Source organism: Pan paniscus, chromosome 15, assembly GCF_029289425.2.
Source record: "Pan paniscus chromosome 15, NHGRI_mPanPan1-v2.0_pri, whole genome shotgun sequence".
NCBI lineage: Eukaryota > Metazoa > Chordata > Mammalia > Primates > Hominidae > Pan > Pan paniscus.
In genome coordinates this window covers 25435553-25449097 of record NC_073264.2, presented here as the reverse complement: position 1 = coordinate 25449097, position 13545 = coordinate 25435553, and the positions used below count along the sequence as shown (strand labels likewise).

At 51.2% G+C, this 13545-nt stretch overlaps 1 protein-coding gene across 3 annotated transcripts in view; it reads left to right on the top strand.

Moving 5' to 3' along the window:
• Positions 1-12889, top strand: part of NRL (neural retina leucine zipper) — a 33028-nt gene extending 20139 nt beyond the window's left edge. The window contains exons 2-4 of one of the 3 annotated variants that reach the window (XM_003809083.6): positions 8251-8476; positions 10121-10528; positions 11428-12889. In XM_003809083.6, coding sequence (XP_003809131.1) covers positions 10148-10528; positions 11428-11760 — 714 coding nt within the window. In that variant the 5' untranslated portion in view covers positions 8251-8476; positions 10121-10147 and the 3' untranslated portion in view covers positions 11761-12889. Of the gene's footprint in view, positions 1-8250; positions 8477-10120; positions 10529-10963; positions 11229-11427 lie in introns of those variants that run through there. The other 2 variants (XM_008961226.4, XM_055097381.2) reach the window with 2 other exon arrangements.
• Positions 12890-13545: the final 656 nt, after the last annotated feature.

Genomic DNA, 13545 nt, shown 5'->3' with positions numbered 1-13545 from the left:
TCTGCTGAGTTGCTGAGCTGGTAGAATATAAGCCTGGAGCTGCTGAGTGTTAGCTTGGCACTGCAAAGCAGGAACCTGGCTGAGACAGAAGCCAGCCTAGAGGAAGCAGAGCAGGGAGATGGTGAGCAATGGATTCCTGATTTCAGTTACAGGAATTGATGCATTTCTTCTCTTGCTCAGGCTAATTTTAACTGGAGTTCTGCCACTTGCAACAGAAACAATCTTGATTCTCAGATTTCTTGGAGTTCTATGCTGGAACATAGTGGGATAAGGAGAGCTGGTCTCCAGCCACGGGCTTGCTACTGGTCCCCGTCTCTTCCCCCTCAGGCTGTAGCCTACACTCAACCTCAGGTATATGTATTTGGATCTCTTTCCCCCCAGTTCATAGATCCAAACTCTGTCCACACTTACCCAGCTGCAAACACATACCTCTTGGCCAACCTTTGGGCCTAAAGGTGTGCACACTGGTGGCAGCATGGTTGACCTGAAGGTCATCATCTTCTACATAATCCTGCACCTGCTTTCATGGTTTCCTACCTCAGCAAATGGCACCATCATCTGGCCAGTTGCCCCAAAGGGAATCAGTCTAGACTATTCTTATCCTCCATAGCTAATCAGATGCCAGGACCTTTGGAATTGTACTTCTCAATTAGCCCTCAAGTCTGCAACTATCCCCATGGCCAGGGCCTTAGTTCAGGGCTTATCTCTCACCTGGCTTCAGGTGATAGCTTCTAAGGCACTTCTTGGACTCCTGCCTCTCCAAACACCAACCCCTCTCCCTAACAAGCCACTCCCCACACTATGCATGCAAATCCACTTGGAAAGTTAAGAGAGAAGAATAATGTTTATGCTATGGACAGTAGGTGCCAGGCTCTGTGTCAGCAACTCTGCATGCATAATCTCATTCTGTTTCACAACTATATTTTACATATGTGGACACAGGCTTAAAGAGTCATTTGCTCGGTCACCCTAAAGGAAGAATCAAGGAAAAAGGGAGGCAGGACCCCAGAAGTATGCCAACATATAACACCCTAAATCAAAGATCAAATGCCACACTTGACCTCCAAGATGCCTGCTTGGGCCTCTTCCAAGTGTACTTTCCTTTCTTTCATTCCTGCTCTAAAGCTTTTTAATAAACTTCCATTCCTGTTCTGAAAAAAAATTATTCATGAATATTTTATACTTTTATGCTATTATGAATGAAATGTTCTAATTGTTTACCACAAGTACATACAAATAAAATTGCTTTGTGTATATTGAAAAAAAAAGAGTCATTTGCTCAAAGTCACACAAATGGTTAGCAGGAGAAATGGAATCTGAATCCATATCTTTCTGACTCTAATTACCAAGTCCCCCTCTCCCTATAAATCCTATACTGTCCCCTTGATTTACCATTAAAAATTAGATCATATCACTCTTAAGCTTAAAATCTCTTCCAGGCTCTTTCCATCACATGGTATCTTATGTCCTTCATAATCTGACTCCTATTTATCTAATGTTGTCACCCCCACATCCCCACTTGCCTCCTTTTCTCCTACGTACAGAACTCTGAAGTTTCCAGAGCACTTCTGTGAACTTTTTCTGGGCATCTGCACTCAAATTAAACACACACCATCCTGGCCAACATGGTGAAACCCCGTCCCTACTAAAAATACAAAAATTAGCTCGGTGTGGTGGCGCACACCAGTAGTCCCAGCTACTCAGGAGGCTGAGGCAGGAGAATTGCTTGAACCCGGGAGGCGGAGGTTGCAGTGAGCCGAGATCGCACCACTGCACTCCAGCCTGGGCAACACAGTGAGACTCTGTCTCGAACACACACACACACACACACACACACACACACACACACACAAGCCTTTTCTGTTCGTCCCTTAGAATGAACATCTATTTCATCTGTGTTGCTTCTATCCCATGTATATGCCTATATTTTTGTACTTTACTATACTGTAGTTACTTTTATATCTCTGTAATCCTCACTAGAGTGATGATTTCAGTCTTGTTTTTCTCCTAGTTCCTAGCAGTACCTGGCCTATAACAGGCACTTAATAAAAGTTGGTTGAATAAAATAATGAATGAGTGCCACGTTTCTGAATTCTTCTTCCCCACCATTACTTTCTTCTCTAGCTTTAGGCAGATAGAGCAAGGGGCTCACGTGCAGATTTCCTTGCACTGCTCATTTCCCCTTATCTGCCACACACTTTTCTTTAGTTCCCTGCCGGGAGAACCTGGCCCACCAGCTGGCCCTATGTCCAAGGAGTACCACCAGGGGGCAGAGTGTGATCTGCATTGTCCTCTCTGGGGCCTCTGGGTTCATCCTTGAAGTCTCACAGCCCCTGAGTAGTGATGCTGTGGTGTGCAGCCCCGATTCCCGCTTCAGGATCATGATGCTCATTGTTCCAGCTGCTGAGTGTTGGCTGCTGATGGCTCACAGCTGAGTACTTCCTTGAGCACTATCTGTGGCCAAAGGGAGCTGTCTCACCAAATGCAATGCCTGCTTCCTGGGGGCAGTATGTATCCAATGAATGGTTGTTACAAAGTACAGAGGCCTAGCCCTTTGTCTCAGTTTGGGACAACTCTGAAGGTCCATCCCAGCCCCAGAGCTCTTTAGGCTCAGCTGATTACAACTGCAGTGCCATTCAACTGTTCCCTCTCTTGGGTCCTGCTACTCTTTCTTTGAAAGTCCCCCCCGTGCCCCCCCCCCCCGCCCTGAGTAAACCACCTGCACACAAGTTTCTGTCTCAGAGTGTGCTTCCAGTTGCAAATATTCCCCAGACTCAACTTGGTTACGGCATAAGTCCTCTAATCTGACTCTTATTTCATTGTTGCCTTCCTCCACAAACACAAAGTGCTGACATACGTGACCCTTCCGAACACAAATCTGATCACATCATGTCTCTACTGAAAACCCTTCAGTAGCTTCTCCCTGCTCTTAGAATAAAGCCCAAACCCTTAATGTGACCTCCCAGGCTCTGCATGATCTGGCCCCTGCTGACTTCTCCAGCCTCAGCTATCACTGTTCTTCCCACCTTCCAGGCTTTCTACTCTCTGGCTACATGGATCTTTTCTCAGTTTTGTGAACATGTCTACATCTTTCCTGCCTCACAGCCTTTGCATATGTTGTTTCTGCCGCCTGGAATTCCCACCCTGTCCACACCTCCAGGCAGGGTCACTTCTTATTCACCTGACCAGTCTTGGTTTAACATGACTTTCTTAGGCAACCTGTCCCTGTGATGCATCCCCTCTGGCCTTGTATTAGAGTATGTCTTCGTGGAAGAAAATTTCATAGCACCCTGCCCTTCTTCTTCATAGCACATTCATCTCTGTTTAAATGGTTTGTTTTTATGTAGACACATCTCTAACATATGTAGGACCTGCGGCAGGAGTACAAATAGAGGCCCTCAAACCTTGTGTTTAAATATTTAAAATGGGCTGGGTGTGGCGGCTCATGCCTTGTAATCCCAGCGCTTTGGGAGGCAGAGGCTGGAGGATCACTTGAGCCCAGGGGTTTAAGACCAGCCTGAACAACACAGTGAGACTTCTTCTCTACAAAAAATAAAAAAGTAGCCAGGCATGGTGGTGTGCACTTGTAGTCCCAACTGCTTGGGAGACTAAAGTGGGAGATAGCTTGAGCCCAGGGGTTCAAGGCTGCAGTGAGCTATGATTGCACCACTGCACTCCAGCCTGGGTGACAGAGCGAGACCCTGTCTCAAAAAAAAAAAAAAAAAAAAGATTAAAATGTATAACTCAGGGTCGGGCGCAGTGTCTCATGCCTATAACCCCAACGCTTTGGGAGGCTGAGGCGGGTGGATCATTTGAGGTCAGGAGTTCAAGACCAGCCTAGCCAACATGAAACCCTGTCTCTACTAAAAATACAAAAATTAGGCCAGGCGCAGTGGCTCATGCCTGTAATCCCAGCACTTTGGGAGGCCGAGGCAGGCGGATCACGAGGTCAGGAGATCGAGACCATCTTGGCTAACGCGGTGAAACCCCATCTCTACTAAAAATACAAAAAAAAAATTAGCCAGGCATGGTGGCGGGTGCCTGTAGTTCCAGCCGGAGGCTGAGGCAGGAGAATGGCATGAACCTGGGAGGCGGAGCTTGCCGTCAGCCGAGATCGCGCCACTGCCCTCCAGCCTGGGGGACAGAGCAAGACTCTGTGAAAAAAAAAAAAAAAATTAGCCAGGCATGGTGGTGCATGTCTGCTACTTGATAGGCTGAGCCAGGAGAATCACTTGAACCCAGGAGGCAGAGGTTGCAGTAAGCCGAGATCACACCACTGCACTCCAGCCAAGGCGACAGAGCTATCTCAAAAAAAAAAAAAAAAAAAAAAAAGTATAATTCAGGCTAACAAACTGTTACACAAAATATATTCTGTTCTTCTACCTTGACAAATATATTGACAAATACATACTTCACAATGGCCTGGAAGGCCAGGTTCAGATTTGTATTTTATTTGGAATCCTCAGGGTTCTGCACCAGAATGTGATGGTGTAGGGGGATGTAGTTTTGGCCACTGGCCCTCAGCTGGGCCCACTTCGCCTCCTACCCCTGACACCATCTTGGACTGCAAGGGGCCTTGTGTGGAACCATGTGGACCTCCCATCAGGCCATCCCAAGTCTGTCCACAGCCTCCTGCAAGCAGCTACCCCTTGTCTACCCTTTGACCTCAGAATGTGTGAACCAGTCATGTGGCCCAGCCGTGGGAGGGCAAACCCAGGGAAGAGGTTCACGTGGGCCCTAGGAGTGGGCTTGGGCCTTTTGGACAGGGAATGCTTAGCTATCTGGAGTGTGGTCCTGAGAGGATTAAGGTATGGGCAGAGGATAGTTGGACTCCTCACCCATGTGGTGGGACATAGCCAGAGGAGGGCCAGAGTGGAGCCTTCTAAAGCACAGGGCCCAGGGCAGGGGCCACTCCTGCCTGGGCCTAAGGACAATAATTTATTTATTTTTTTTTTTTGAGACAGGGTTTCTTTCTGTCTCCAAAGCTAGAGTGCAGTGGCACCATCATGGCCCACTGCAGCCTCATCCTCCCCAGGCTCCTGATCCTCCCACCTCAGTTTTTGTATTTTTAGTAGAGACAGGGTTTTGCCATGTTGCCCAGGCTGGTGTCGAACTTCTGGGCTCAAGCGATCCACCCATCTTGGCCTTCCAAAGTGCTAGGATTACTGGCATGAGCCTCTGCACCCAGCCAAAGGGCAATAATTTGATGTTTCTCTGTTTCATCAGTCTGTAAGTTTCTTGAAGTCAGGGCTGGTATTAGTGTAAGTTACTGAGGGGTCGCTAATGCCTTACTCAGGATGTGGTGCAGAATAGGTGTTTAATATGCATTTTTCAAAAGAATGTAGGAGGTACACGAAGAAGAGGTTGAGGATTTGGATCTATTACTGAAGATCTAGATACCATGAGCCAGAACTAGGAATGAGAACCAGTCTTTCAGGGTTCCAAAAATGAGAGTGCAGGACAGAGGAGAGGAGGTAGCATCCTGGAATGCTGACTGTCTCATTTTCTCTCCTTCCTCTTCATTTTCTACCCGACTCCTGCAGGCCCTTTGCCTGCCTGCCCCTCTTTCCCCATGGTCCAATATCACTCCATCTATATCTTGCTACCTTTCTGTCCTTTGGCTACTGCTCTTCCTCTGTGGCCTATGTGTCTGTTTCTTTGTATTGGTGTCTAGGTCTTGGTCCCCAATCTTATGTCCTGTCCCTTCCTTCTACCACTCTTACTGTTCTAGTCCTTGTTGTCCCCTACTCCCTTCTTGGTCCTCTCCTGGAAGACTTCCTTTCTTTATCCATCTTGTCCATGTGCCTACATCTTTCTGTCTCCTTTAATCCAAATCCCCATGGAGACCCTGACTTGTCCTGTCCTCTATCTCACATCTACACCTACTGCCTCCTTAGTCTCCTTCCTCTGTTCTATTATTCCTGGAGTCACACTGGCTTCATCTTTTTCATCCCTAGATGTCCTTGAGCCCATTAGTCTCAGTATTCATTTCTCAGTCTCCAGTGGATATGGGAGATGGGCTCTGCTTTCTGGGTCCCCACTGACTGCCACAGACTCTCCTCTCTGTGCCCTTGGTCCTTTCCTCTGGCCCAGACTGGGCCCAACCCTCACTCCCCCAACTCCTTTCCCTGGTTTAGTGGTGCCTGGTCTGAGCCCCAAGCAGCTCAACTCGCCTGAGCTTGTTTAGTCTGACTCCCTTAGCCCGTTAGCAGCTTAGCCCTCCCACCTCTCCTTTGAGCCCTCCAGTAAACAAGAGGATCAGTGCAGACCTGACAGCTGCTGGTTGGGGGCAAGTGTCTGGCCAGGCCAGAGCAGGCATGAAAAAGGGGCTGCACTCAACACTTCCCGTTCCTTCTTCAACCAGGGAAATTGTAGAGTCTCTTTCCTGGGTGTCCACTTTAGAGAGCTACATTCCATGGGCATGTGTGTGGGGTCCTGCCTCTCCATGATCCTCATTCCCATTTTGTGGTTGGTTCCTAGGCCTTAGGCTTTTTTATTCTTTTGAGAAAACAGCAGTAGATCCAGGCAGTCACACAGAGAAGCTTGAATGGTGACGATGGTTTCTGCTCCTTAAAACAGAAACCCAGGTGTGGGAAGAGAGTGATGTCATCTGATCTAGGTTTTCCAATATGTGTATGGAAAGCATGGTAGGAGAGACCACATACACATGCACAGACAGACATATATACATGCCTCCCCAGGGAAGCTGGGTAGACTGCAGGCATTCTGTGCAGTTCTCAAACTTTCTTTCTTTTCTTTTCTTTTTTTTTTTGAGATGGAGTCTCTCTCTGTTGCCCAGGCTGGAGTGCAGGGGCACGATCTCGGCTCACTGCAACCTCCGCCTCCCAGGTTCAAGTGATTCTCCTGCCTCAGTAGGAGTAGCTGGCATTACAGGTGCCTGCCACTATGCCCAGCTAATTTTTGTATTTTTAGTAGAGATGGGGTTTCACCATGTTGGCCAGGCTGGTCTTGAACTCCTGACCTCAAGTGATCCGCCCACCTTGGCCTCCCAAAATGCTGGGATTACAGGCGTGAGCCACCGTGCCTGGCCTTTAAACTTTCAAGCATGTCAGACTTGCTGGAAGGGCCTTAAAACACAGATTTCTGGGCCCCACCCCCGGAGTTTCTGACTCAGTAGATTTAAGGTGAGATCAGGTAACATGTATTTCTAGCAAGTTCCCAGGTGATATGGATGCTGCTGCTCTGGGGACCACACTTCAGAAACTACCTTCTTAGATAATCTGTATCTGCCAGCTTTTCCCCAACATCTAAGGCTGGGACCAGGTTAAGTTTTATAAGTGATGACCTTTGGGGTCTGATGGACACCCAGGCCTCTGTGTTGAGAAAGAGGAACTATTAACCCCATGGGAGTATTTGGGTGGCCTCAGAAGGTAGGAAGTGGCCTTTAACTCCATAGACCCTATTTAAACAGCTTCGGACAGGTTTAAACATCTCCTTGGATAATTCCTAGTATCCCTGTTCCCACTCCTACTCAGGGATGATAGCTCTAAGAGGTGTTAGGGGATTAGGCTGAAAATGTAGGTCACCCCTCAGCCATCTGGGAACTAGAATGAGTGAGAGAGGAGAGAGGGGCAGAGACACACACAGGGAAAAGGTGAGAGAAAGCAGAGGGCATATGAGGCCAGTTACAAAAGTGTCTCCGATGGACTGGTGGTGATTAGATTTCAATGTCCCTTGAGGCCCAGAAGGAAGGAACAGAGTTCCCTGTTCTCTTTTTTCCTACTCCTTCTCCCAAGCTGGATCAGCAAGAATGGGAGGGACAAAATATGGTGGTCAAGTCCTGGAGATCCCCTGTGGGAAAAGTTGCTTTCCTTTCTGATGCGACGGCTATGAGGGGCATAAGACCAGTCAGCATGAAGATGGGGCAGAGGTAGAAATGTGAGGATTCTTGAAAATAGGAAACAGATCCAATAGGCCCGGTGAGAGTGGGCATGGGAGAGCTTATAGTCTCCAAAGACAGATGAGGGGCTGCAGGACCTTGGAAGGTGGGGGTGCTGGGAGTTTGTCTGGTCCTCTTTTTCCAGTCCCAGGCTATGCATGGCTAGGGCTGAGGGTTGTGTTCACATAGAGGGGTGGTGGTTCAGACCCATGTTTCTGTCCGAACTGGGAAACTGAGCACTTGGGAGTCGGATCATCAGTGAGGAGCTTTGTTGGGGAAGATGCTCCCTTTCCTTCTTTGAGAATAAGCACACTTGTACTCTCCTCTCTCTCCATTTCCCCCAACCCCAGGCCAATAAGATATGCAAATGATCTCCTTACCTTATTGGTTGGAGGCCTCAGGACCACAGATGACCTCAGAGAGCTGGCCCTTTAAGAATGCCCTTTGGGCTCTGTGCCCACAGCCCCCTGGAGCTGAGCAGAGGCACCAGGCCCTGCTCCATGGAGCCTTCAGTCTCCTGGGAAGCTGTGCCTGTCTGGCTCTGGCACTGACCACATCCTCTCGGCCATTTCTGAAGTGAGTATATCCAGGGCCTGCCTGGGTGTCAGGCCGCTCACCTAGAACCTCCTCTTTAACACCTGCTCTCTGTTGTCTGTTTTCAAGAATCCTAACACCTTGGTACCCTACTCCACTCCCACCCTGACTGGCCTGTGTCCCTCACTGCTATCACGTCAGAAAGATAAACAACCTTCCCCACTACTCCTTCTGTACATCCAATTCTTTCTGGATACCTCTCTCAGTGTCTCACCATCTCCTTTCTGCCAAGACCCAGTTCCTTTAATCTGTGTCTGTTTCCATCCCCTCTGTCCTCTCAAGGGTGACAGGTTCCATAGAGAGGGCAGCAACCCTGCCCTGGAACAGGAAGAGAGAGGCCTGGGTCTTCCTCTTTGCCTCTCTGGGTAGAGCCTGGGGGTCTGAGATGTGGTTGGAAAGAAGGCTACCTAGGCTTGGGGCATCTAGAAGGAGCCGAAGTCTAAGCCCTGGGGATGAACACTCCATGCCGCGCACCTTCTGGGGGTGGGGTGGGAGTTACTGGAATTGGGAGCTGGACTAGAGCTTGGACTTCAAGGCTGGGAAGGGTATCTGAGGTCACCCAGCCAGAAGTTCCTCAGGTGAACATGTGCCCCATGATTGATAACAGACAGGAGAGTTCCTTGGTGATATAAGTTTAGGACACTTTTTGTTGAACTTGAACAGACGGTTTACTAAAGGATCGCTCAGGTTAATATGCTCTTGTGCTATGTGCATCTGTAAGAGGTAGGGATAGGAGGCAACATTTCTCAAAGTTATCTGAGCACAGACCTCTTCATAGGTATTGTTCAGAATCAGTGTTCTAGAGAACACTCTTTGGTATATGTTACAAAGTCTAACTGCCCTCATTGAACAGAAGGGAAAACGGGTCAGAAGGGTGAAGGTGATCTGCCAAGTTCACACAACGTAACAAGTTCTGAATAGAAGGAAAATCGATCTTGGTCCGTTCCCCTTGGAGAGACTGGCCTTGAGGAAAGATGGTGGCCAGTTGATTCTGATCTTTCTAGAACTAATTCTAGGACCTTTCTTTTTTCCATATAAAGCCTCTTGCCCCTACAAAAGGGATTCATTGATTGATTAATCCATAGAACAAATGTACACTGAGGGTCTTCTATAGGCAAGGCACTTCCCTGAGTGCTTTGAGAGACAAAGAGCTATAAGAACACATTATCCTTGGCTCTTAAAATTCACAGCATACATGCCTTCCCACTGTCCTAAAATATACACTCACTCTGTCACAGTTAATTAAGCAATTTAAAAAAATGACTTGGAAATGGAATGATGCCTCTTGAGATGACAGACCTCTCGGCATGTCTCAGCACTAGGGTTGGGAGCACTGCCATACTGCTCTTGCTTTTCATAGATCCTGAGGCATCAGTGGGGTGAGAGGCTGTGCTGTCCTCTTCCTCCTTCAGGAATTCAGCTGCTTGTCCCCTGTCAGGAGCCCCTGCCCTCTGAAAGGTTACTCTTCAGCCTGGTGGGGACTCTGCAGTGAACAGAGCTGCACCATCCCTCTGGCTTTCCCAAACTCTTGCTCCAGGGCACTTGGGCTTTGAGGGAAGAGGGACTTGGTGAAGAGGGGATGGCAGGTGGCCTCCATGTGCTCCAGACCTCTCCTCCTCTTTGCAGGTGCACTCCTCCCAGCCCAGCTCCAGAATGGCCCTGCCCCCCAGCCCCCTGGCCATGGAATATGTCAATGACTTTGACTTGATGAAGTTTGAGGTAAAGCGGGAGCCCTCTGAGGGCCGACCTGGCCCCCCTACAGCCTCACTGGGCTCCACACCTTACAGCTCAGTGCCTCCTTCACCCACCTTCAGTGAACCAGGCATGGTGGGGGCGACCGAGGGCACCCGGCCAGGCCTGGAGGAGCTGTACTGGCTGGCTACCCTGCAGCAGCAGCTGGGGGCTGGGGAGGCATTGGGGCTGAGTCCTGAAGAGGCCATGGAGCTGCTGCAGGGTCAGGGCCCAGTCCCTGTTGATGGGCCCCATGGCTACTACCCAGGGAGCCCAGAGGAGACAGGAGCCCAGCACGTCCAGGTGAGTGGTCAGCAAGCTGGCCTGAGGGGAGGCAGGGCAAGGAAGGAGGACTGCCCAAGAGAGGAAGGGGAGCTCCCAGAGGGGGTTATGGACTGGGACAGGGGACAGAGGGCAGGAGAAGGGGAGAAGGTCCCTTGAAAGCAATCAGATCGAGCAAACTACATTCTGCTTCTCCCCCTTTTCTTAAAATGGAGAGAAATGAGTAGGCTGAACCAGGAGGAGCAGGGAGAAGATAAGATTAGCAGAGAATCCAAAGGGAAGAATTGAGCTGGGGAGTGGGCGACTCCGGGGGGTAAACAGATACACGGTGTGTGGAAACCAGGGAAAGGGTTATGTGTGGAGTGGAGCTGGGTTAAGACTGGTTTAGATTGGCCTTTTCAAGACTTCGTGCTTCCCAGCCCCCAACCTTCTCAGGAAGGATTGGGACTCATCCTATTAATTACAGACACAGATGGGGGTGTTGCGGGCATTAGGATGTAATCCAAATCCTGTGAGGGTCACCGGGTTGCAGGCTTCAGGACAGGGAAACGCAGCGCGTTGGAGGGTTGGGGGCTGTCTGGGTGCGGGTCCACTGGACACACCCGGGCCTGGAGCTGGATGCCGGGGATCCCAGAGACGAGCCCGGGGTTTAGGTGCGCGACGGGCTCGCCTGACCGTGGCCGGCCCTGCTCCGTGGGGCGCCCGCCTGACTGGAGCAACGGTCAGCTGGGGGGCCCGCGGAGCGTCGGTGCCTGGGGCGGGGTCTGGACTGAAACAGACTGCGTGGAAGGGCGAGCCTTCCGGTGAAGGTGGGAGCCGGGGCGGGGCTGTCCCGGGGCGGAACCAGGTAGCGTCGGGCCCTCAGGGCAGAGCCGGGTGCGACCTGGCGCTGACCCGGTTTCTGCATTCTCCCTCCGCAGCTGGCAGAGCGGTTTTCCGACGCGGCGCTGGTCTCGATGTCTGTGCGGGAGCTAAACCGGCAGCTGCGGGGCTGCGGGCGCGACGAGGCGCTGCGGCTGAAGCAGAGGCGGCGCACGCTGAAGAACCGCGGCTACGCGCAGGCCTGTCGCTCTAAGCGGCTGCAGCAGCGGCGCGGGCTGGAGGCCGAGCGCGCCCGCCTGGCCGCCCAGCTGGACGCGCTGCGGGCCGAGGTGGCCCGCCTGGCCCGGGAGCGCGATCTCTACAAGGCTCGCTGTGACCGGCTAACCTCGAGCGGCCCCGGGTCCGGGGACCCCTCCCACCTCTTCCTCTGAGCCGTTCAGAGCACCTTGTGGTGTAGTGGGGGCTGGATGGGGTGGCACCGCCCAGGAGGCGGCTGCACGGTTCTCTGCATCGTTACCAGAGCGCCTTCTGGTCCTAGCCACGCCCTGTATGACCGCGCAAATATCCCCAAAGCTTTTGGGTCCTCAAGTCATGCCCGAATTTAGATGCTGGTCATTTTCTGGAGAGGGGTCCCCTCCCCTTACGAACACAGAAACCCAGCCCACATGACTAGCACGCTGAGCTCTGCAGGGACCAGTGCCAGGCACTGGGGGGTGGAAGTGTGGTGACACAGTGAATGGGAGGTGGAGGAGGGTTGCAGCTCCCACCTCAGTTTAGTTTTTAATTCAGGGTTTTCAACCTGTAACACATTAAAGCTGTAATTAGCAATGAGGCTGTATTTTCATTCTGAAGCTTGTAACCTCCCCATTTTAGCACTACAGAATTTTCAAGATTTCAATATCCAACAACTAGATAGATTAGGACCTCTATCCGAGATGCTTTTTCCCTGCCCAACCCTGTGGCCTTCAGGGCTCAGAGCAGCAAAGGCCTGAAGAGTGAGCTCTGGGGGTTGTTGGTGTGGGTTGGGAGAGAGCTGTGAGCAGAAGTCTGGAAACCTGGGTCCTAGTCCCAGCTCTTCCATGGGATCCCCCTGTCACCCTGAGCAAATCAATTGCTTCCTGGACTTGTGTTACTTCATCTAATTCTCATGTGGATTGGACGACTGCTGCTCCCTTTCCAGTTCTGGCATCTCCCCAGTATGGAAGTCCCGGTGGTCTCCCCAAGAAGTCCCCAAGACAGTCTCGCCAAAGGCACCTCCTATCCTGCTGCAGTTTCCCAGCTGCAGCCTAGGCAGGGGATGCACAGCCCAGGCGAGGAAGCCTGGCTTCTCTGTGAGCACATACGTGGGTCCTCGGCAGCTCCCTCCAGGCTGTCTGGGCCTCCAGACCTGCACAGGGTGCTCCTGCCACCTCCCACCTCTCTGAGGGCTGAGGTGAGACTTCTCCTGGGATGACAATTTGCTGAGAGCGTGCAGCTTTTGTGAATTAAACTTGAAGTCCAGGCAGAATTCTAATGCAATAAGCTAAATGTTCTTGCAATTTAAGAAGTGTTCATTCTTTATCCCTGCTTCAGGCTGCTGTTTGTGTGTCTGTGTGTGGGAGAGGGAGAGAGAGGGAGAGAGAGAGAGCGCAAGAAAAAGGGAAGTCCCCACCTGGAGCTGAGTGGCACATCTGTTATGGAGAGCCAATGGAAATGGGGTGGAGGGGCAGGCATTGGAACAGATGGATCCTCCCCCTCTCACCACCACCACCACCAAACTCAGAAGCCTCAGTGGCCCAGCTCGGCCTGTCTGTGGCTATCCAGGTCTCACAGTTTCCATGGTAACCCAGTCCTCCAGTTCAGCAGCCTAAGGGGAGGGCAGATGGGGCCTCTGGGCAGAGCACAGGCGTTGTGCTGGGAGCAGCCGCCTCACGAGTTACTGTCATCTGTCCTCTACCGGACATAATAAATGGGAGAAGCTTTCGGGCATGGGGGAAGAGGCTCCCATATGTCCCTCTTCCTTTCTACCCCCTCTCTCCACCCCCTCCCCAGCTGTCTCTTCTCTTCCCATCACAGTTCTTGCTCCCTCTTTCCCCTCCTCTATCCCAGCTCATCCCTCCTCCGCTTAGGAGCCTGCAATGGGAGTCCTCTCCTCCATCGCTCTCAGAATTTCTCTCGTCTCCTCTCCCTTCCCCACCATTGGCCACTGGCCATCCTCTCTGGCTCTGGATTCTCTC